The 25,414-nt window shown below is 38.8% G+C and overlaps 1 protein-coding gene across 6 annotated transcripts in view; it reads left to right on the forward strand.

Annotated features, from left to right (window-relative positions):
• Positions 1 to 25,414, forward strand: part of BANP (BTG3 associated nuclear protein) — a 153,913-nt gene that overhangs the window by 81,492 nt on the left and 47,007 nt on the right. For 3 of the 6 annotated variants that reach the window (XM_054201224.1, XM_054201225.1, XM_054201228.1), the window contains 2 exons: positions 936 to 1,000; positions 3,111 to 3,155. In XM_054201224.1, coding sequence (XP_054057199.1) covers positions 936 to 1,000; positions 3,111 to 3,155 — 110 coding nt within the window. The remainder of the gene's footprint in view (positions 1 to 935; positions 1,001 to 3,110; positions 3,156 to 25,414) is intronic. The other 3 variants (XM_054201227.1, XM_054201230.1, XM_054201226.1) reach the window with 2 other exon arrangements.

Below are 25,414 nucleotides of genomic sequence, written 5' to 3' on the forward strand. Positions count from 1 at the left end.
TTCTTTGAAAATCACATGCAATTGTTCTTGTGTTATAAAATAAGAAGAGCCTTTGACAGAATTCCAAATGATTATCTTTAATCTCTGTCTCATGCAGGCATATTAAAATGAACACAAAGCCTTATAAACCCTGAAGTAGGTTATTTAGAATCCAATCTCCCTTCAGGTAAATCACAGTAGCAAAGACTTTGCTGGGCTAGTCAGGATGCACAAGGAATTCCGTCCACTCTCTTATCCACGCTTTGATCAAATGGTAGGCTTGATACCATTCTGAAGTGGTGGGTATGGTCAGCAATACAAAGTATTAACGTTATTAAAACCGTTAGGGCAGATTCTCCACTAACATAAACCAGTGTAACTGCATTCAAATTAATGACTTAATGCCAGTTTATAGCAGGCTGAGAGACAGTCTTTAGCATGGTACTGTATTTCACCATCGCTGTGTGAATGCACAAAGATATATGGATATTTACAGATACTTTTTAAAACCTCACTCACAGTGAGTAGTTAGCATGGGCATATCTGTTTTAAGAACTGAGTTTCCAAGGTCTTTAAATGGGATTAATGTTTCAGGCACAATGCTGATCTACCAAAGCACGGGAGTGCCATGCTTTGTGTATCAGTCAAAACTGCAGATACTTTGTCTATAGAGAAATGCACTACATTTCTCTGCTGTTTATTATTATGCTTATTTTCTTCCCTCTTATGTGAAAATGATCCATTCTTCAAAGACACTCAGCTTATACTTTGCATAAAAAGATGGTGAAATATGGATGCACTTTATTTTTTTTTGAAAGCTATCTTTAATGGTTTTCATTGAATAAGCACTTTGCTTCCATACGTTAAGCTGTATTGAATCCAAGGTAAGAGCTTCTTCCTCTAGTTGTGATTTTCTTCTGATGCTCCTTGGTGTTTTCTTTTGTTGCGGATCCCACAGGGCCATCTCCACATAGCCCAGGTTCCTCAAGGCGAGCAAGTCCAAATCACGCAGGACAGTGAGGTGAGCCAAAAGTTTGGGTGCCTGTGGAGCAGATGTTGGCCAGAACTTTGGGCCCCAATTCTAAAACCATACCTCTGAGATCTGCTCCCATACGCTGCAGAGACCAGCGAGGGTAGAAGTGAGACCATGTGGTAGAGGCAGGATGAAATGTGTTTTAGGGCAGTAAATGCAATATGTTATTTCTGTCCCTGGAGTTTTTGGGGGTTCTTTTTGTTTGTTTGGGTTTTTTTTTTGCCCTTGACCAGCCAAAACAGCTCTGTCTGCGTGTTACATTAGTGATTGTTGTATATGGCTGATGGTCTTCTCTGGAAATTTAGTACTTACAGAGTATTATAGGAAACCAGATCAGGTGCTTGCACTGCCATTGAGAAATGAAATTATTTCAGTTAGGTTTATGAACTGAATGTGTTCAGAATACTCAGTGTCTGTAATTGTGAGAACTGTTGAACAGGAGTTGGAGAAACCTTCAGATGGCATCTAGTAAAGATACGTTGCAGAATGAAGCGAATTTACCTTCATTACTGATCAAGTAATCTGGCACTGCAGTATTTGCACTTCATAATTTTTTCCATAAAAATAGTACAGTAGAATGGAAATGGATAAATCCAGTACTCAACACCCAAATTTTGACTTTTTTTCCCCCCCCGCCACTGAGGCAAAACAACTATTAAAACCAGCCGAATTGACCTGAGTGAGGGTGCTGTTGTCAGTCATTTAAGAACGTAGAGGCTCCTAACTGCTAAGACTGCTGTGAGATTTCTTGTGCACTTAGGTTTTTTACATGAAGAAGCCATAGCAAAATAAGGTTAAACATAAATGCAGACTACAATTTTAATCTGTATGATTTCCCAGTAGAGTTTTTTTTACTCAACATTAAGCATATCTGCTTGTGGGTTAGTTTAATCCATTTCCAAAGTACCTTAATCACATCTCATAAAAATGCTTTTGGTGCGGAGGAATACTGTTAACACAGGGAGCTATTGTAGAATAAATATTATCGAAATATTGTATAAATATTATAGTTAAAGGCAGGCTCCTTTGAAGAGCTTGTCAGACCTGGAGAGAAATAAGAAAGAATCAAAATGTTCTGGCTCTAAAGGAATGCATAGTGTGTTACAGTAAAACTCAAGCGGTTCCTGGGGAAAGAGCCGCAGAAAAAATTATGATTCAGCAGATGCTAGTTGTAATTGATCCTGAGGTTCAAACATGCACCGGTGTCCATTGGCTTCATCTGAACTTCCCATGTGTGAGACTTTTAAGGACTACATTTGTCCGTGACAGATGAAAACATCTGGTTTTAAATTTATTACAATGTACACAGCTTCAAATAAGAGGAAGTGCTGCCAGGAAGAGAAAATGCAGAAAACATGCAAATCAAAGAATTGGTATTTTTTCCTCAAATAAATGTGCTATTTCACTGCAAGTTGCTTTGTTTGGGAAGCTGTTTTTTCTTAATCTAAGTGTACTTTTGAAAAGACATCTCTCAGCGTGTGAATAAAAACTTCATTTTGTAAAGATACTGCTTTCCTATTTAGAGTTTGTGACTGCAGTTTCCTTTAAAATAATTTACATTATTGAGAAATTTTTGTAATAGATATAATTCCTGTAATAGAACTATGTTGGTCTTTGGTATCAAATTTTAATAAAACAAAAAGTAATCTGTTAGCACAGGCAGTAACTTTACACCAAGAAATAGTAAGTAGCACTCCATACACATAAAACTGTTATAGTGCTAATTCTAGTTTAGGAAGGGTTTGACTCCAATTTGCAGTTTTATATAAATAAGGAAACCCAAAAACCTTACCTCAAAAGCCATACTAACAAGCTTTGCATAAAACCACCGTACATCATACAGTACCTTTCAAAAAGCAAAGCATCCTGGTGCTGAAAAGCCTCCTTGCTTTAGTCTGTTTGTCCTCTGTGGTTAAAGTGCTGACCATTGAATTGTAGCTGCATTGCCAAAATAACCCTCAGCAGAATTTCCTAAATTAATAGCTTTCCTTAATATTGAAGTTGTTTAATAACGAGATGAGAAACAGGCCTTTTTCAGGACAAAGCAACTTTTTAAATTCCAAAGTCGTCGTTTATTGTCAATGCTCTTATTTTACAGGGAAACCTGCAGATACATCAAGTTCACGTGGGTCAGGACGGGCAGGTAGGAACAGAACTGAGTTTTAAACAGCATTTTCCTTTGGTCTTTAAAGTTGATGTTGCAGTTGGAATGATCTCACATGATAAATAGCTGTTTCAAAGAGGAAAATCTGTTCTGGTCTTTCTGTTTAAATAAACAACTTGCAAAATGATAAAACATAAGCTAAGTATTTTGTCTGTGGACTCAAAGTATGTGACCAAGCTTATTTCGTTACTCCTGCAAGATACTTTATCCCTGTGTTTAACACCTGCTTGTCTTTGGCCTTTCCGCTCTTACCGTCACGAACTGGCTCGACTGTATTGTGTACAGTGTGTTCTTTTCTCTCTTATCAACTGTCACCATGGCCAGATGCGGACTGCGGGCCGTGCAAACCTAAGAACATTTATTGCCGAGGTTTAAGCAGCAATTTTTTCATTATATGGCTGTCTTGGGAGAAACAGATCTTTCACATCTGCTTTTGTTCTTTTTGATAAGATGGCTTTATTAGGTGCTTATGCATACATGAGGTAAGAAAAAGAAGCTTTTACTTTGAGTGATGAGTCAGTAAGTGATTAAATTAGCAGAATTTCCATGTCAGGTGTCAGCAAAATTGCTAACATTTGATCTCAGACACACTTTACTAAATGTTGAGCTATATTAAAATATCCACAGCACAAAAATATTCCTGTAAGAAGCTTTCTAGCCAGGCCACTTGGATAAATGTGTTATGAATTTTTTTTGTTCCTGTTGAATATTAATAAGTTGTGAGACATATGGCTAGAACTTGAATGCTGCCCTGAATTGAAAAGGCTCCCATCGTGAAGGTTCTTGAACTCAAGGGCCTTGAGAAGCTACCGGTACTCTGAACTGTTGACCACATACAGTATTTGGGTGGGGAACCAATGTAACTTGTATTTAAAAAATAATAATGAAAAAAATCGTAAAGTGTTCTTTACAGAGACTTTAATCGGAAGTACTCTTGCGGAAGTGAGACTAGGAAAGGTGGGGTTTTTTTTGAAACATGTCAGAACTTGTATTTTGGTACTTACTGTTGTTTTTCCTTTGTGAAATACTGCTGTCCAAATTACATCTTCTTAAAAGCCTAATATTGGGTGGTGGTATGTCTACACTGGCATGTAGATTAAGTTTCTTTTTTTTAGTTATACCCTAGTACCATTATTATTTTTCCCCTTGAAATAGCTAGTATTCCACAAATTGAATCTCTTTCTTAAATAGAACCAAAGAATGTAGTTTAAAACATTGTTGTGAGTTCATGCTGTTTTTAAGGGAAATGCTTGGATGACCAGATTTTCCTGAAACCGCCTACGTTAGGCAGGGAGAGGTGGGCCCTTTCGTACAGCAGTAGCATTCAGCCGCGTCTCATGTGAAAATAGTCGTGGAGTAAAAAACCGTAAACTCTAGACTGGTAAAGAACTTCCAAACTCTAAATGCCCATAAATAGAGTCTTGTTGATCACCCGAGCGGTTGCATTAGTAGATGCAAAATAAGGCTACCCTGGAAAAAAGGTGTTCTAAAAGTATGTGTTTGTAAATGTGTGTATACAAGTGTCTATGTGTATGTATGGGTACATGATAGAGGTTTGTTTAAAGCATGTGAGAGCACGCACGAGGTAGGGAAGAAAGGCATGTTTTAATCAATGCTTTTGTTGAACTCAGTATCAGTTTATCCGTATAAAAGCATCTGTACTATTACATGGCATATTATGTTTGGGATAATCTTGGTTCTAAGTGGTTGTGGCTGCACATGTGTATGTAGGAAATAGGTTTAGCATCCAATTTTTTTTTTTTTTAACTAACTGCACGCTGGGCCCTGCTTCTAAGTTTATGTTGAAAACAAGTGGTGAAATGCTGGGTTTTTTTCTGCATACACTCAGCTGCATTTTGGTGCAAAAGAGTAACTGCTGTCTCTTAAGAATCAACAGCCAGGCGCTGTCGCGCTTCAGCTGACATCTCTGCAAATTCACAGGAACCCTCAAGCTCCTCCAAAGGTATTCGCTGCTTAGCTGTTTTCCAGTGGAGCAAAAAATAGGAGCAAGCAAATATTTAGGGGATTTTTATCTCCGTTCTGCGTTAGGCACTGAAACCGTCATCAGCAGTTGAAGCCGTGTGGGCCAGTTTTGCACTGGAGTGGATGAGTAGCTCTCACATGATTCCCTGTCAGGGCTCTGTCCGTGTGCGATGCCAGTGGCTCAACTGGCTTCTGCTCGTCACCTGATCTCTGTTTAGCCATCATTTTTTGAGCTGTTAGCTCATAAAAACTGCAAAGGAAAACGAGTTAAAACTAAACTGCGTTTGTGGTTTAAGAATGGAAGTTGAAACTAATACATTTTCCTTGGCACTTGCAGTGGGATAAGAGCACAAAAACCTGTCATACGATATGGTTCAGTGGGAATGTAAGTCATAACAATCCAGTAGCTTGCAATCATCTGTGCATGACCTGTGATCAAAGAGACTTCTGTAGTTTTCCCACCTGTCTGTTACTTTTCAGGCAAGTGGCTTTTTATTCCATGTTTTGAACTTAAATGCACGCTGCCAAGGGATACTGAAGAATATTGGTAATAAAGAAAGTGAATAATGAGGCACTTTCAAGACTTCAGTTATTGAGTATTCTTAGCTGATTAATATGTACTTAGTAATGGTACTAGATCTTAGCTTGACTACTAAATTTTCCCTTTGAAAATTCATCTCATGCTACGGATTTCCCCGTGTTATCGTACACTTACCCGATGTCAGGTGTTCTCTCTCTGCAGTTGAGGCTTAGCGCTGCCGCCTGATGTGGGCTTTCACTCAGAATCACAAGTCAAAGGTTCACAAGAAGCTGGGACCGCAAAGCGTGGAGTTGTTAACTTCATATAAACTAAAGCAAAAAATGGCATAAATCTACTATGAAATTTTGTCAGTAAAAATTCCAAGGTGGTAGATACATTTTAAGCTTCATAATGCTAGTAATAAATACTGACTACTCTGCGTAATGGTGCCAGTTGTTGATTTTAACTTTTTTTTCCCCCCTCTTGAATTGTCTGTCCTGGTAGTTGCAACTGAATTTAGACCTTGTTTTTCTGGCATCATTGTTCATGGAACTAATGAAATCATGCCAAAAAGAACGCTTTCTACCTACACATGTATTCTATTAGCTGAAAGTTTCATATTTCAGTGCACGTTTAATAAAAATACCAAACTGCAAAAATAATTAGGCTTCATATTAACTAACACTTGAAGCTGTGGACCAGTGGGAGTTTTTTTTGACTTTGCATTTTATACGTATGAATTACGAGAAGTTTTCTAATTTGTCTTTTTCTTTCCCCTGATTACCCGCCCTCCTTTCTTCCTAACACCATCCTTTTCTTCCTTGGAGCTTCAGTGTTCCGCATCCCAGGAGGTGTTCCATGTGTGTCCTGCACGAGAGGTAGTGCCACAGTGTTCGGAAATGTGCACGGGGTATAAAGAGGTAGAACATGACAATTTCAGTAGTTTGACATTCCTTGATTCTGCATTTTAGACATTCCATTTTGTACATCCTCACAGCCAGTGTTTCTCTAATTTAGAAATTAATTAAGGCGATGCCAGGCAAATGGTCTTCACCTAATATCCTTATTTCTTAAATTAAAAAAAAGAGTTTAAAATCTAAAAATGATCAAAAATCTAAATCTTTAAATCTTTAATCTTTAAAATCTAAAATATGATGATACGTATTCCTGGAGAGCTGACAATTTGTTCTGCTTAATGAACAAAAAATTAGTAAGAGTTAGCAGCATTTAGTTCACTTGGTATCAGCATCTGTAGGTAAGTTGGAAGCAGCAGGAGAATCCAGAACAAACAGCATGTATGAGAGGTTTAGCAGAAAAAAGCTAGCCAGTGTAAATTGCTTTTGTAGTATCAGTTTTCTTACTGTGTGTGCATATGAAATAAACATGCAGAATTGCTTCTGCTACATTACGATTTTCAAAAAGAAACCTGGCATCTCATATAGTTGTCGACACAGCGTCTCCCAGATAAGTTTGTAATCAAAGCGGTGCAGCGAGACGCATCCATAACCGCTGAGTTACGCGTACGTAGAGGGAGAGGGGATCACGTTAATAATACATTTTTCTGCAGCTCTGTGTGGAGCAGTGATCGCGTTATCTTTTTCTGAACTTTTCCTCTGACCTTGCTGCTCTGGGCTTCGTGGCAGCCCTGAGGTCTCAGAGCGTTCAGATGCAGGGCTGTGGAGGTAGCACACCAAAGCGAGCTTTAGGAGAGCATCCTCATACGTGTGATCATCATCTGAGAGTAGACGAATCCGATCAGAAAAGATATTCTTGGAAAATTGCCATAGTGTTGGAGAAAATACGGCAGAGCTCAGTGCTGTGAAGTAGCAGCTAGCTGCCGTTGGGCCTGAAAGGTTAGAATGTAGACGGCTATGAGAAACAGATCAGTGAGAGTTTGTCTTTAATGTCCTCAGGAGGGAGGAGTAGGAATCTGATGTCTCGTTCAGGTCTGGTTTCAATACACGTAGTGCAGCCTGTAACACAGCTCAGAGGGAGATATGACCTCATCACCTATGCTTGAAACATCTGTCCTCTCGCTGTACTCCGCTGTAGTCTGAAGCGAAGGGCGAGCTGTTAAATCTTGGAGGAATGGAAAAGGGGGAGAAATGGTTCCATATGTTCAGGGGGAAAAAACCAACCTATTCTAGTAATTCCACCTAATATCCAGTGAATCTTCTTTGTGACTGGATCAAGCTAAAATGAAAATAGGTTTGTTTGTGGAAGAAATTGTTTACAAACCTGTGGGACAGTCTTAAACCAACTCTTTTAAGATCTGGTTTTTGTACCTCTGTTTACCTCCCTGATCATTATTGAGACACACCTTGCTTTTCAGCGGGGGCACCACATCTTTTTTAAGGTCCGGTTTAATCCACAGCTCAAGCATGATTTCCAGTTATACAGACAAAAATGTGTTCACATATTAACTCAGCTTCTGCTCACTTTCATACATTTTGCAGATGTTCTTTTATTCGGAAAGAAGCTGTTTAATATATTTTCTGGGTATGTATTTTAATTGCCTTTACTAAAGCTTTGGGACAGATACTGCAGTTCCTATCGGTATTAGTAATATATTATCCAAAACGGAGGAAAGAACCGTCTTCTGAATGTTCATATAATGCAGCTAATTAAAAAGTTCTAGATTTAAAAATACTGAAATTCTTTCTTCAAGTTCCTCAGTCAAGACTGAATACAACGGAGGAGTTCTTTGCCTCTCCCTAATTTTTCAGCAGTAGAGGGCAGTAGTATTAAGATGATTGTGAGTTACTTTCTCTGCGAAAGCCTGAAGAAATGAGGAGGAAATTTGAAGTGCAAGAAATGTGCTTCTCCGACATCAGCCTTGTGAAGTGTCGTACCGTGGGGACAGCGACACGTTCACAGCGTGAGTCTTTCTGCATGCGTTGCTGACATAGGGGCTGTGTGTGCACGCGCGTGTGCTTGTGTGCAAAGGAGAGAAAGGAAGAGGACCGTAACTTCTGCGTCAGCTGCTCTCCTAGATTGAAAAGGCTTTTTCTGGTTTCAGCACATCTGCTTTGAATAATATGCACGGAGAAACAAACAGGATTGTTAGAAGAAAAACAACAAAATTAAAACCCCAGTATAGTTCAGCTGGAACTTAAAAACTGCTTATATGGTTTTGGAAGAGAAAAAAAAAAAAAGATTATTTTTAGCTGATACTTCTTCAATAACAGGTTGTACTGAAGTCTTGCAGGTCTGCTTGAAGAGAATAGTTTTGAAACAACGTGCTTTATTCAAATTTAATGTAGAAGCACAATGTATTTATGGATAAAGTAAGATTGCTTAAAATACTTAGGTGTGAGCGTTTTAATTATGATATTTTTCTTTTTTTGTTGCTTAAAGGTAGTGTCTTATGCACCTACGCTTGTTAATTTGGCATTCCATAGAAGAAATGTTCTCCACTTTGCTCCTCAAAGTAGATCTTCAAAAGCACTCACCATACTTTTTAGTTCTGAAAACTTAGTTTGCTAGAGAAAGTAGTATTTTAGCAAATTAAAATCGAGTTATTTAATTTTAAAGCAGTTAAGTGCATTAAAACTTACAAATGTGTATGGATTAGAAAAAAAATAATGCTTGGAGAAAACCCCCCCACTGCTTAGGTGGTCAGTAACACAGAAAATATCTCTAGAAAAATTAATATTATAAGAAAAACAGTAACATTTGTGTTATTAAGTATGGGTAACTAAAACAGTAGCTGTAGTAAACTGTGTTCGGTGTAGTTTAAGTGCAGAATTTAAAATGTGTTTATAGAAGGTTTGCACCTTCTTTTAATTGTAAAGCAGGGTAAGATGCTGTCCAGTAGGACGCTAACTGGTCTGCCACGGCCCTTGTTGGCATTGTTCTGTGTAGGACTCCTGAAACAAATCTGTGCAAGTTATTTACTCCAGGTTATTATATTTGACACCAGAACAACAGAATTCTTCTACTCCAATGCGAAGGGATGGTACTTGGAGAAAATACAGCCCTTCCATGGCAGACAACAAAACGTAACAAAATAGGAGAAAAACCAAACGAAGAGGAACTGCTACTTAAGGGATATTGACGGGAAGATACGTTCTCTGTAGTTACGGAATGCAAAACTAATCTGATATTTCATTTAAGATGCCATGTGTTTTTTACTACGTAATATAATTTATCCACTTTCAGGGAAAATGATGAGTGATTTAGAAGCTCATTGAAAGTCAGCAGGCCTTACTCTACAAATGAATTAACATTTTTGAAAAACACTTATGTTGCAAATCCAGAGATTCTGTATTTTTTCGTTAAGACTCAAATTCTAATGCGCTAATGGTGACAGGACCATTTCTTTCCATATTTGTGCCACTGAGTTGGGGGATCCTTCTGCTTTTCTGGCACTTTTTTATGACAGTGAGAGTGTGTACTGGTTCTTTGTGTCTAATTGTACTCTGCCCCTGTTAAATCTGTCAAATTTCAGAAGTGAGTTACCGGATGTCTAAGTTCACTAATCGGCACAGAAAGCTGTAGCAGGTATTGAAAGCCACCATGACTGGAAAGTAGCTTCATTTTTTTTCCTTAGGGTTTTAAATTTCAAAATGCGTAAAATATTTTCTTTGTTTTCTTTAAAGAATGGAAAACTTGAATATTTTTCTAGCACATTTTTTAATATTCTGTTATTTAACAAGTTATTAATAGTGTTTTTTTTTTTTTATTCTGGATTTAAGCTAAAGAAAAAAGGCAGGAGTCTTTAAATTTTTTTTTATTTTTTTTTTTTTAATTTTGGTAAGAGTTTAACTGCATTAACCTGACCACATCCAGTAATTTTCATCACTTTTTTTATTGCTTAAAGATGTATTGTAACTCTTTCTTTAAGATTTGTTTAAAAGGAGGTGGGAGGGATGACCCTGTCACGTTTTGAACAGTGCACAGAAAAGTATACCTAGTTGCTGCTATTTCTACAAGTCTTCTCCTTCACCTTGTTGAGATTTGAGTTGTTTTTCTTTCCATGGTGCTCTCTCCATCTTCTTGCTCATTTATGGTGCGTGCTGCTGGGAAGGCAGTAAAAACAAGCTTTTGTACCAGAGAGGCGGCGGTATCAGATCCCTGCAGACGTTATTGGGTCGTAAGTTTCAGTTACAAACTGGCTGCATTTAGTTTTCTTTCTGCGCTATTTTGTGCCAGAAAATACTGCTTTATTTTATGGAGAAAACCAGTTACGTCCACATCTGATACATCACCACGAACAGTATCCTCTGCTGGGTCAAGAGGAAAAGATTTTTTTTTTTTTTTTTTCTAGCAGCATGGCCCATTCTCAGCTGTAGTAATTGTTACACCTGCCTGCCATCAGTACTTCTACAGTTTCCACTCTAAGACATGTTTATTACTAGGTTTTTCTATTCCAAGATGTAGCAGGTATACGTTGGCACTCCCTTGAAGTACTTTAGTCCTCTTGAAAGTTGATGTTATTTCATTCATGGATAAATATTTCCCTGTTTTCAGAGTGTTTAGCAGGGACTCCTGGAGCCTCTCCCTCTTTTCCATATATTATTTAAGTTTACATGAAATCGGTGGAAGAACAGACAAGACCAAATGAGACCTTACCCTGGTGTATGCAGAAAATGTGTAACTCTGCTTTTTAGGGGGTTTTGTTTGGTTGTAGCAAGTGTAAGTGGCCACGTTTCCCAGCTTAACTAAAATTAGCTATCTAAATGCCATGCTGCTAAGAAAAAAACCAATAGCTTAGATGAATTTACTTTCTTTGTGCTATCTCCAGCTATTGAAAAGAATCTTTTATTGGCTGGTTGCTGATCCTGAATGCTGCTGGGTTAACTTGTTTGGGTTTTTTTTTGTTTTTTTTTTTAATCAAGCTTGAGTAGGGACTGTTTAAAAGACTCTCTGCAAAATTAGCAAGTATTTTTGCATTTTCTTCTCTCAACTTTAAAGCAGCCTTTACATGATGATGAAGTAAAAGGCAACATCTTGGTGTAAGTGTGGGATGGCACAAGGAGTAACTACTATACATTTGTGCACTTAGTGCACAGACAAACTGTTGAAGTTTTTATGTAAAGGTAATAGAGGGTGGAAAGAGTACTTTGTGGTGCTTTTCAGATAAATGTATCCAAATAGATTTTACCTGTGGGAAAGGAAGGAAGCAAGGAAGAGGTGTAACTAAGTTTATCAGGAGTGGAAGAAAGGATTTGCTGCTTTGGAGATAAAGCAAATATTAAGTTGTTTTAGTGTACTTAAGATTTCGTGTGTAGATATTTATATGTTGTAGTCTATCAAAGGTCATTTATTGTTGTTGTTAATCTGCAGTTCAGCACCTGGTTTGAAAAGTGAGTTTAGGAAATCATGGGCATGTCTGCCCGCTGGCTCCACTAAAGCTCATCGGGTCCGTGGTACTGGTCTGGGACTTGCAAAGCCATTTTTGTTTTACCGTTTAGTAAAAGGATAAGCATCTTCAGTCCATAGCACTTCTTGAAAAATGCTCATCTTCCTTTTGAATTCCTCAGCAGCCACTTCGTGATTGCTGTTTACTGGCATTTGCCCTGCTTCTTTATGTGAAGTCCTTGATCTTGCCTTGGGAGCGGCTGTGATTGTGATGCCTTCAGTTTTATTGTGATAATGCTTTGTCTCATCCAGCGTCTTAGTGTAGCACCTAAGAGATAACACGTAAGAAAGTGTGCAGTTGCCTTTCAAGTCGTTTAAGAAGTTTTTCCCCATCTACTAATTATCATTAATTACCGTGCATCAACAGCCACACAGTGTTTTTTGTCCTGTGGTTTTTTTGTCTTTTCTAGTTTGGGACCCAGCCTACCTTTATATGCTAAAAAAAATAAATACAAATCTTTGCTGAAGGCAAAGTAAACAAAGTCTCTGGCAGCAAAATCTCATATTTATGGCACTTTTTTTGTCACTTCAGCTTTTGGCAAAGTGTAACAATAAAGAAATAGCTTCCCATTAATAACAGAGGATTCAAATTTGACCCTGCTTTCATGCTTCACTTCAGTGACGCAGGTAAAGATTTGTTTTGGGAGCAAACAGTAAATTCCAGCAGATACTTGGCTGTAAGCACGTAATATAATGTCTGTGTTTTAAACATAGAGCTTTTTCCCTAGTGCTTCTCAAGATTTAGACATTATGTCAGGCAACTATTTTTGTCTTCTGTTCAGAAGTCCCAGTACCCAACACAGAGTCTCTCGCCGTGACTCTTCGTGCACTCTTACCTTTCTCTCATGGCAAACTTGGTTGTTTTCCTTTGGCTTGCTGATCAAAAGTAGTGAAATGTACAGAGACAGGTTAAAATCAGCCATTATTTTAATACTTGATATGTGTTAGGGTATTTTTTTTTTTCCAAATTACTTGTCTCCGTTTATAAAAATTTTCGTACTGGAAGAAAGAATTAATAAAGGTGATTTGTTAATCTCTTACAGGTATTTTCTTTGATAGAGTCCCCGAGCAACGGGGTCCCTAAAGTGATCTGTGGTGGTTGTAAAGCAAGGCTGTTTAATGAAGGTTTTGGAAGAGGATAATATTTTCTGTCATCTTTTTTATTTTTCTCCTAAGAGGGTGGGTTGTTCCATTAAAATTCCATTGAAGCAGACAGGAGCATTTATAATGCTCCAAAGAATGTGTTCTCTATTTTGGAGTATATTATGTTCTTTATTCACCCAAATCTTGTTTTAATATTGCTGTAAACTTAATAAGAAGAGATGAGATATGAAATGATAATCTTTTAAATATAAGGAAAAATAATTTTCTCCACCTTCATAGAAGGCATAGGTCTAAGCTGTCTCTTATTAGAGATTTTGGTAATAAAAATCTCTGCTTGTAGAATAGCAGTCATCACAAAGCTATCTTGCTGTGCTAATCTAGAGAAATCATTTCTTTTTTGTTTTGTTTATTTTTTTTAGTGCTCTTCATTTATGATTTTTCTCATCATGTGATATGAACCCTGTCTTTATGCTGCAGATCTGCCCTTACCCCATCGCTGTTCCACTTCGTATGCTCTAATAGTTCCATGCTCAGTTATTTTAAATATTAGGGATGCCTCTAGCACCACGTGTGTGTTCAGAAATCACTGTCCCACACTCCAGATTCCAACCCAAGAAGGACTTGGGGAGCGGTTGGTACAATTGGACTGTCAGTGCCCATGATGGGTTGATGCTGGATACATTCTAATGCTAATATCCTTGGCTGGATACCAACTACTTGTTTGCTGCTGGCAGACCCTGATGATTGCTTAGCTGTTCAACGTGGAGAGGTCTCCTTTCATTCTAATGAAGACCAAAATAAGTGTGTGTGTGTGTGTTGTCAGGTTACTAAACGGCAAGTATGGAGTTCAGGTCATTAACATAATTAATCTTTCCACTGTGTTAAGCGCAAGGGTAAATCTTGATGACTTAAATCTGTTTCCAGATTTCCACATTGTCTGCCTAGGTTAATGATCAATGGGATTTGGGGTATTTCACAAACGGTGGTCATGACTTCGGAAATCTTTCGTGACTGATTTAAGTATGTGGACATGGGAAGTGGCCCCCCTTTTTTGTCCCCTCTCCATTAGAACAGTTGCTTTTTGCCAAGTCTGGTCACAAAAGCTATCCCTTTTATAAATTAAACCACAGTGGGTCGATTGCAAATGAAGTATAAGCTGATCTTTCTAGAAGAAAACCTGTGATTTACACAGAGTTTTCAGGATTTTAACAAGGTAATGTTAAACATAGTGAGATTTGACCAGCTGATTGACTTTTATGTCTGTTGTCTATGCATTTAATCCTTTGCATGGTTCAAATATATTTTTCAGTTCAATTTTCCAGAATCCCTAAAATATTTTAAACTAGCTGAGTGAATATCTAATAAATTGAAGAAGGATGATAAAAGAGCATAGTTTTGTGATTTGTATGCTGACTTGGAACAAACCATATAGGATGCCATATAATTCAGTCTATCTTTTAATAGTTAATATGTGCTTCTATTTCAAGCATATACATGAAAAAAACCTACAAGATGACGACTTTATTGCTTATTTTAGACGTTGAAATCCCACATCAACAGCACAGTTTTCAGTTCTGATCTCAGATGCTATTTTAATTAGCTGAGATACATTCATTTTATTCAAAGTACATCTCTGTACTACTGTGAGTAACATTTGGAAAGTATGTCTGGAAAATCATCCACTGTAGTTTGCCTGAGCCATTTCTTTAGTGTTCTGCAAACAAAATTCTTCTTTTTGGAGTAAGTGCTTTAAATTATAAACTTGCTTCATTTTATTTGATCCAGTCTGCTGGGATTAATTGTTGTATACTGGCTCCATCAATTATTCAACTCGAGCTATCAGTTCTTGACTGGTCTGGAAGCAAAAACCAGTACTGCTTTACATGCAGATATTCTTTTTCTTTGATAGAAACTCTGGGCTCCAACCAGTGTTGAGCTATGAATGAATCTGTTTTATAAATTGCTTCATTTTTTTACAACTATTTTTGTTCCTGAAATATGTCATTCCATGCTTCTGGAATGTTGCTAAATATTTGTGTTAAACAGCAGAAGTGTTACAGAGTTCACCAGGAGGAAGCGTTAGAATTAAGTTATTTATCATGTTAGCGTGATTTTTCTAGTTAACTGTTTTGTTATAGGTGGCTTGTAATGACACTGCAAATGAGGTATCTCAGTCCCGCAGTAGTGACAGAGGAGTGGTACCGTCTTCAAATCCAGCCCATCTTACCCTTACTTTGTGTATGGTTTCCAAGACTCTCTCTGTTTTGCTTCTGAGTTGGTACTACGGCATTGACTCCAAAACTAAGTCAGGTCATGGGTTTCACTGGCGAAGACCCTGAGGGTGGCAGAAGTTTCTGTAATGCATCAAATTCAGTCAGAGGCAAAATGTCGGTGGTGGCAGTAAGTAAGTAGATGTAAGAGCTAGCAATGAAAAAATACCAATCAGTATTTCTGAATTCCAGATCTATGTTGTCAGATTTTGGGGGTTTGAGTTTTCATTTCAGCAGAGGCAGGTATTACAGCATTTCTCATAAACAAAAGCAGGAAGAAAATAGCACACGGCTCAAGGATAGGACATCTGCTGTGCTGTAAGTACGAACAAAGGAGATGCTCGTGTAGAGAGGAGAAAGCTGCAAGAATGACCAAACCAGAGACCGTGCTCTGAGAAGTGAATGAGATTGTTTCAGCAGCGGCACGGTGACTTTTGTTGTTGGCTTTGGTGGCATCATGTTTTCCTTTAAGATAAGTTTGTTTTATAACAGGTCAATCTACAAAAAGACGTTGTCAGATGGTAGGAATGGAGTGTAAGCGTGTAGAAAAGAGAATGTGTCCCAGCGTTGCATACAGAGGTATGCCAAAAATCAATAGTGAAGTTAAAATTTTTGCCTATAGTAATCTCTCTGGGTATGTCTCGTACAGCCCTGTGCTGGCAGGTTGCATTCTGGTGTGAACCCAGATTGTAAGTCTCTTAAAGGAATGACTCCTCTCTCTGTGTATCTCTACACTACCAGGCAACAGGGCGCTAATCTTCAAGGCATGCGGTAAAATACCAAATGATTTTACTTTTTGGTGTGTATTTTTCATTATCAATGGTGGTATTTGAGAGAGATGCTATGTGAAACCTGAAGAAAGGAGTGATCAGTGAATCATCTGTTCTGAATTAAACAAAATATGACTTAGACTTGCATAATGGGAATGGAACTGTCAAAACCATTTGTTATTGGCCTAATTCTTTTCCAAGTGATGCTAACAATTTTACCAGTATTTGGCGTCCATTTAGTTCAACGCTGAATTCGTAACAAAAAAAATAATCACTCAGGAGTTTCACGAGTGTATTGCATTACCGTTTATGTAAGTATATACTTAAAAGCCCCAAACACGAGGAACAGATGCTCCTTCTTCCATGGAGATTTTCCAGATTAAGGTGATTTTCATTTGAGTCCATGTATGTTATCTGGAGTAGATAAGTAGTACTTGAGGAAATCCAGGATTCTGAATGATTGACCTAGAAACGGGTAGATAAAACTGTTCAGGGGACACTTTCTTGTGTTCTTTTAGAAAACACCATTAATAAGAGCATTTTAGGTATATCAGTTGCAAATGTCTTTATTAGACATGCTCCTTTCCTTTGGGAAAATTTAATTTAGATCCTTGCTTTGAAGAATACAAGTCTTGGCTTACCAATATCTGTGACTTTCTGGAGTTATTTTATTGAAGATATACAGATGCTTTAGTTTTCCAAACATGGAATAGTGTATTTTTCATTATGATGGAAGGAAAGTGGAATATATTTGGGGACTGCTGTCAAACTTGATTTTATTTTATTATTTTTTTTTTTAAATCTGTCACTGACCTTTAAAGGAGCAGAATTTTGTCTCACTGATGGTCATGTAGATGGAGACTGACTTGGTTAATGAAAAAGGAACGACACCCTTACAAAGTCAGAACATCTGAATTTGGATCCTCTTTTTCTGTGAACATGTCTCTCTTTTTATAGTAACACAACACATTTAATAGCTTGCAACAGTTCTAGAAGCCACAGTTAAATATCACTAAATTCTAGTTTTCCTTTTCACTGTACAGTAATTCAGTATCTCTTGTTTTTCTGGAAAGCTCTGATGAAAACTTGCAGCAAAGCTAACGGTGTCAGAGGAATAGAAGAATTCCTAGAATGTTGCAAAATAACTGACCGAATGGACAGTATTAGTGCTCTTGATCTCGTTGCCAGCAGTAGCAGCACTAGAGCGTTAATATCAGTCTCTCGTTCCCTGTAGCATTTTTCAGTGCCCGATCACGCTATAGTGAACCGTTAACAAAGTCAGTGCTTTATTAACTTTGATCAAGGCTGATGACTTCTGTGGTGTGTTGGAAGCCAGCATCTTCCAGAGCAAAGTACCAACATTCCGTGTTTTTAACAGAATTTTAATCTTATTTCCTGTTCCATTACATCAGACCAAGCCAGATTGTTTCATAAGTATTGATTGTTTGTTTTATAATTTTTCTACTGACTGAAATACTACACTTTTCCTTTCAGCCTCTATCTAAAAATCTCTATAAATTGTAAAATTGTAATGGTGAAATCCTACTTCTCAGACTTTGTCAATACTGAGTGAGAGAGATTTTGACTTTCCTCATTGTTTCTCTCCTTAAGTAACTGAAATTTTTAGGCAAATCTATAGTTTTTCCCCTTTAGGATTTCCTGTAATGAAAAACTCACATCCTGTTAACTGTGGACTTGTCCTGATTGTAAAAAAGGGAAGCATAGTGTGTAAAGAAAATCAATGCTATTTAAATTATCCCCTGCAAGTGAATAGTATCTCTTTAAATCTGTTTTGCTTAGACCAGGAAAACACAACCGACAAGTCAGTGGTTTTCCCCAGCTCCAGTTCTGTAATGGCACATGGCATCCAGCAGCTCTTATTCCGAGCATTTGCAAACACTAATGATCAAGAAAAGAACTTAAAAGTCAGAGACTTCAGCCGTTGCGGTTAATTGGTTTGTTTTTTATTAGTCAGACCTTGATGTCGGTACAAGAACTGACATTTATTTTGAATTTTTTCTAAATTCATACAAATGCCATATTAATTCCAAATGTTGAATTTGTTGAGAATTGCGTTTTCCATTTCAAGTAAAACATTTTATTAAAACGATAAATTGATTTGTCATCTGTTTGCATTTTTACTGTAATTATTATTAAAGCAGAAATCGGTGCAAAATGTTCGAATGAAATAATCCTTGCTTTTTTCAACACAACTGAGTGCAAAAATCAAAAGCTAAAAAAATCCCCAGACTTCCTCTTTCCTGATTTGGAAAGTTCTTTCTCTATTTGCTTCAGTGAGAAAAACTGCAATATAATAAGCAGTAAAAGTAGGGAAATGTGGGACTAAAAACACACACACCCCCCAAAATATGTTGAAACGAAATGTTTTTGTGAGGGGAAAAATAAAAGTCAAAACTATTTTCAGTGTTAAAAAATAAAATTATCGAATCTGCATTAGAATGGCGGAGCATGAACTTGCACGGCGACAATAACGACAGCTGCCTCCTGTGAGCTGTGATGTATTTAACTTTATGGTCCATTACGTTTTACGGTTCATGTGACACTATCTGCGCTGCCGTTGATACATCTTACTGGAAGGAATGATTTGCGCCGGGCTGTATAAGCAGCAAGAGCTCGTGTTTTAAAAAAAGAGTTGTCCGTGTTAAATATTCCTGCCGTAGGAGTGGTTTCTCAGGCGTGGAGCCTGCAGGGCTCTGTTGCAGGTGCTGCGGAAGGTGAATTACAAAACCCCAGAAGACAGCAGCAGTGACTTCTCGGTTGGACTGCGCTCAGCCCGGCGCTGCGGCGTTGAGTTTGCCATGTGTTCTTAGAGAAAATGACTTGAAAATTACACTTTTTCCTTCGTGTCCGTAATTGTTATGGACAAAGTGCGCAGATTTAAGAGCGTAGCTAAGAGTACAATTGTTTTGAGAATAGCTACTTTAAAAAGGAAAACGTTTGGAGGAATAGTTCCCCTGTGCCTTTCTCTGAGAAGCCCGTTACTGGAATACTGCTGGGGAATGATGGTGTCATAGCAGTTACAAAATACAAACAAAATTATTTTCTCTCACCAGTAAATGCTGAGAGAAATTAAAAGAACAGTTGAAAGGCATAATTTGGTAGCCGGGTGCTTTCTCAGAAAGACTGTATACATAGTAAAGGAAATCTACTGTTGAACAAAAATATTCTGTTTCTGTGAATAAAGTATTACAATCTAATAATAAAAAAAGAGCTATAGGGCAAGGATAACAACAGAGGGGTTTTCTGGAGCATCCCGAGACATTCGCATTCCGCAGCAACTTAAGTGATTCTGGCTGGGATATTTTTGCAAACACACAAACAATGCTTCCTGAGGCTTGTTGTGAAACCTTTGCGGAAGGTATGAATGCATCAGAGCTGAGAGCAGTCCTTATTACTGATCAAAGGAAATTGTGCTCCCTCCATTAGAAAATATATAGGGAATACGTAACACTTATAGGAAAGATGTATAAGAGAATTTGGTTCTATGAATTACACGCGTGTCCTCTGGGTAGCAGAGAAATCTGTTGTGATGGAGAAGCTTGTGCCATTGATCGTTTTGTTTTGATGCTTAACATGACCAGCACTTCAGTTACCGAAACTTTTCATTGTTAATTATTTCCTTCATCTGTGTATATGTTGGTAGACACTAGGTAACTTTTCTTGCAACATCTCTGTTTTAAGTTGTGGAAGAGTTGTAAGGTGTCTTTTAAGGTATAATGTTCCCTTGTAGGTAGCCTCAAAAATAGGAGATTTAAAGAGAGAGCCCAATGGAATGGAGGACCCAGATGCCTTTTAAAATGGGGCTGGATTAGATGCATCCCCTTAGAAAATCAGGGGCCTTATTTTTATATTTTGGAAGCGACGTTGATAGGTAGCAGGGGACCTTTGTTTTTGAAAGTATGGCCTTGACAGAAGACAGCTCCTTGACTCGCGCAGTTTTTGCACAGACTTCGCTGGTACTAGAATATTGTATTATATGTGAGCTGTAAATTTCAAGTTGCTTTAGAATTATTTTGGTTCTGGATTATTTTTTTCCATGGAAAAACAGGCACCGATCTTGTATTCTTAGAATTACATAGCACTCTCTTAAGAATTAGCTTAAATAAAAAAACTTCATTTTTGTGCTGTTCTTTGAAGCCTTTTTGAGCTGTTCTTTTTAGGTAAAAAAATAGACTTTCTCTACTCTGGTACATGTTATTTACAATAGTTGTCCATATGTCTAATCAGGGGCTTGTTTCTCCCCCAGGATAGTCTCTGGCATCTTTTTTCTTTAGTTGCTCCAGGAAAAGTTTGGCTCCCGAAAAATCTTATTTTGGCTTTGCTTTGGTTTCCCCTGGTCTCTGTTCTCATAGCCCCATCAAAGGCTGCCTTCCTGGCTCCTGGCTGTCCTGACATTCCTTCTCGGTTGTGCTTTTTGCTGAAACTTCATGAATATACTGCGCTAGTGCCTTTGAAGTATGCTCATGCCACTCTTGTATGACGGGTTTCAAAGACCTAACAGCCTTTCTCAAATTCAGAGTGATTTGGGCAACTCGGTCCCTTGGGTTCCGTAGTGGCTGCCAGGTAAAACTTCAGCAGCTCGATCGCTGTCAGGCTTCCAGCTCTTTTATCCCGGTGCGGGCAGGAGCACAAAGGTTCTGGCACACCACCGTAAATGTGATCTCAAATCATGACTTCATGTAAAATTCACAGCATTTGAGTGTGAGTGGTAATTGAGATCAGGAAATACAAGCGAGTGCCACTTTTTTTTTCTTTTTTCTTCTCATTTTCGGCACGGTGGTTTGATATTCCTGTGTTAGCGGCATTTCAGTTGAGTTGCTTGAGACTGCTTTCCTCATCAATATCATATCTTTTCATGGTAAATCGGTCCTGTCAATGTTATGTTACATAGTCAGTCCTCCACAGCCTTTCCTGGTAGCCATGCGAGAGCTCTAAAATACTTATTTCAGGAAAAGATTTAATTGTTCCAGGTTGTCATGCTCTCACCAGCACAAGGTGCGGTGTTAGGGACAGCTCCGTTAAAAGCTGAGTTTTTGAGACAAAATACATGTAGAGGGCTGTGAAGGTTATGTTGTTATTTTGCATAGCCAACTTGGAACAGGACATATAATTAAAAATAAAAACCAACACCGCAGAGGCGCACATGCAGTCTTTCAAAAATCTTGTGTGATCGCTGAATTCCATGTGGTACGAGGCATAAAAAGGAAATAGAAGATATCCTCAGTGGGGGAACGGAGGATGTAAAACATGCATCGGAGTTGAAGTTTGCTAGGTGTACAGGAAAGTTTAAACAAGAATGGACTGAGCACAACAAAAAGAACTACAGTTGGACAGTAATAGCTGGTTTTGGCACACTTCAGACATTTAACAATTTTCTTTCAACTCTGAAAGAGAAAGGTAACTGTGAAATTGAATCAAAGAAGCTGGAGCAGGGCTGCGTTCCAGTAAGATTTGCAATACAGGGGAGCGATGCAGTTTTACCTTCTAAGAGAGAAGGTGCTAAAAGTGGTTGAAATCACAGAAAACCGTGTGACTACTCAAGAACCATTTTTTCAATTTTGAAGGGGTTTTTTATTGTTTCTGTGATAAGAGATCAGGTTGCGATAGCAATCTGATGGAATAACGTCAAAAGCAAAACGCTTTTTAAAGCTGTAGAATTCGTGCATCAAAGCAAGCCACTGGGTTTGTGGTAAAACCTGTGGATACAGCTCTGCTGCTGCGGGCACGAGGGAGAATGCCAAATACTACAGGAGAAGAGACCAGGAGCCGCAAGCCATGTGGATCATAGAGCTGGAGTCCAGCAGAACTGTGTGTTAAATATTTGGGTTTGTTTAATCCAGCAGCTCTGCCTCCTCATGAGGACAGGAGGGCCATAACAAGAGCCCATAAAAAGCATAATAATATCTTTATTTGCATTTTAATCCTTTTGAAAGAGACAGTTTTCTCAGATTATCATTTGAGTTCAGTTCAACACCAGAGATGCTCTGTTGAAAATTACAACATGGTTTTGATAGCCCAGAGCAGTGATGGCCAAAGGACAACCCAGGGGGACAATTTGGCCTGCCAGAACTATTTATTGACTGGATGCATGGTCATTGCAGCACTCTCGGCTGTGTTCGTGTGCTAGAAAAATCTCTTTTGAGTCTCAGCAGCACTGTCACTATATTTGGATATGTACTCAGCTGGGAGGAAAGGTGATAAATAATGTGCTGGAGTTAGTCTGACTTACGGTCGGCAGAACTTGTATACTGGAAGGGGCCCCATGGAGAAGGCAGAAGGTGGTGTGTGGCTTGAAGCTCAGGTGTTTGGGTTGTGGGTCAGTTCGTGCACTGGGGAGGACTGGGAGCAGAAGAGGAGAGGGTAAGGGAGAGGGTGAGCCTGGGGGCAGAAGGAAGAGCGAGGGCAGGGAGGAGGACCGAAGGAGCACTGCTCTTCTGTGGTTTCTCGGCATGTGGCTTGTTGGCTTGGGTTGGATGGATTCAGGGCGAGTAAGTGCGGGAGGGGAGAAGCTGCGCTTTGGGTGCCGGGAATAGTGGATTTCAGAAGAGGCAGTATAGCTGAGTTTGAGATGTCTTTCTGATCTCTTTTTTGAACTTTAATGTAGAGTGTCAAATCCTTGTAATGTCAGTAACACATTTGGAGAAACACGAGAGAGTATGCAGAACGGTTGCGTTAAAGCTGTGGTGATTACTACTGTGCTGTCCGAGATAGACTAGGAAGAGGTGCAGAAGAGATTCCTATGTGAGAAATTGTCTGAAGCCTAAGAATGGTGATGGGTAAAGATAACTTACGGACTTGTTTGTAAATCCAGAAATTCTACACCCCACCCCCGCCAACCCCAAAACAACCGAAACATAGGAACCCCCAGGACCGCAACAGCACCAAAACAGCTGAGGCTTTCTGACTTTGTACAATTCTTTCACCTCTGTGTAATCAGAACTAAAGGTCAGGAACTGGTATGTGTAGTTGCTAAAAAAATAATTATGCACCGGTATCGTCAAAAAGAAGAAGAGGTTTTGGCTTTAATACAGCTATGTGAAAAGTTTTCATGATTTGTCTTTGAGAGGCCAGCTGACCATCAGCCACTAACGGGTATTGCCAAATAGAGCAAATGGGTGATATCCCACCGGAATATAAAGATTGCTCTTTTGACGGCAGATATACGATTAGCCAACGAAATACAAAACTATTAGACACTTTATGTTTGCAGACATTGTTGCTAGAGCTTTTGCCAAAAGCACAGTGGAACAAAGACCAGAGTTAAATTTAGTACATGTCAACCTGATCAAAACCAACCCTACACAAACAAAGGCTGTCCAGATTCAGACACAACGTGGCCCGCAGTTGCCAGAGCTACCACAGAGGATGGGATCTCGCAGAAAATACTCAAAGCTATTACAGCAGGAGGCTTGGGGCAGCATATCTCCAGTGTCAGTGTCTGAGTTCAGTAGGCCTTGTAAGGACTGGAGGAGGTTTTATTTAAGGTAGCAAACTAGGGTTTTCGTTGTTTTGTTCAAAACGAGTGTTTAAAAAGATACACTATGACTGTTCAATCTTTTTTATTTGTTTTAGTCCAAAGGGTTACGGTAGCCTCAGATCCACTAAAACCCTTGCAAACCAATCTGTACTGGATACTGTTAAATTGCAGAATAGCAGCAACGAAGGATTGAGAATCACCTTGTGACACTTTGTCCAACAAAAGAAAGAAAACGAGAATGCCTACACTGCATAGAAAAAAGTGATGTTTGAAAGACTTGGACTAGAAGATCTCATGAGACCAACGTATTAATAATGTTTTTGGTTTTGCCTTCAAAAAAGACCGTGTGGGTCTGCAATGGGAAAGAATGGTGACAAGGAGCAGGGATGTCTTATGAGCTTGTCCTGTGGTTGTGTGAGAGAGTGTACCCAGATAGGCCAATGTACAGTAACAGAAGAGAGATGCACAAAATCTAGGAGGAAAGAAGGTCATTTCTCCAGAAAAGATTTCAAACAGGCAGGGGCTCTAGGATGAGACCATGAATGCCAAGGCAAGGAACCAGCGAGCAAGCCCCATTACCCTAGAAGTGCCAGGACTTCGAGAGGGCCCAGAAGGTTCAAGCACTGGCACAGAGAGCGTTTTCCTGACTGAACAATAAATAACTTAACCACAAGGTTGACTGTAAATATTTCATGTTATGTTGATGTTGGTCTTTAAATCTTTTAATGCGTTTCTGAGTTCTCACTTGGAAGGGGAACGTGGTGTTAGGGACTGGGGCTTTGAACAGCTGAGCTTCCCCGGCTTGGAGTCCGGGCAAGGTGTTGTGAAACCCTTTCTGCCTGCACGCAGCCAGTTGGAAAGAAAGGCACAGCGAAGTCATGCTCCAGCAAGTGTTTCAGCGCTGAGTGAGCGCAAAACCACCACATGAGGCCAGATCATTCCAGCTCCCTAAATTTTCCTCTTGAGCTGATCTTTTAATTTAGGAGAAATAAGTTCTCCCAGCTGTGCAGAACAACCTGTGTTATCTTGTCACCTTTCCCTTGGAGTGCTTCCTGTCTGTATCTCATCAGCAGGAGAAAATGATGATCACTGAGTTCTTGCAGCTTTCATTTCTTCCTTCTGAAGACATAGATCTGTAGATAAACGTTTTCACTTGTTTTGTGTCAATTAATACTATGAGATTGTTCTTACAGTAACTTCAGACGGCTTTTATCTTTTACATCTTTATGGTAGAGCTTGTGTATCAGTGTTTACAGGGAATTGTCTTCACAACAGTCTGTGTATTATCTCTAAAGCAGCTTTTATTCATTAAGCTTTTTTCAACCACAGAACTGATCAGAATATGAAGTATTTCACAACAGAGTAAACAAAGGCAAGCTTGCGGTCACAAGTATCCGACATGTTCTCCCCGAGAGGCTGGGAAGCATTGGTTTCACGTTCTCGTCATTGCTGTGGCTTTTAATTCCCATTGCTTCCAGGCTCGTTGGAGCAGGCAGGGTGAGGATGGAAGATACCATAAATTTTTCATCATTTAAACTTGGGGAGTGTGAATCATTTCTTTCTTGGAGTAACTTTAATAGAAAACTAGGATCCAACCTGATGAGAAAAACGTGCAAAACCTTTTCTTCCTTTTTTTCCTGTTTAAATGTTTTTTTTCCAGACTATTTTTATCATGAACACATGAGCACTTTGAGAAACCTAAGAAACTCTTGAGTCGTAACACTTACAGA

Source organism: Rissa tridactyla, chromosome 4 (assembly GCF_028500815.1).
Source record: "Rissa tridactyla isolate bRisTri1 chromosome 4, bRisTri1.patW.cur.20221130, whole genome shotgun sequence".
Lineage (NCBI taxonomy): Eukaryota > Metazoa > Chordata > Aves > Charadriiformes > Laridae > Rissa > Rissa tridactyla.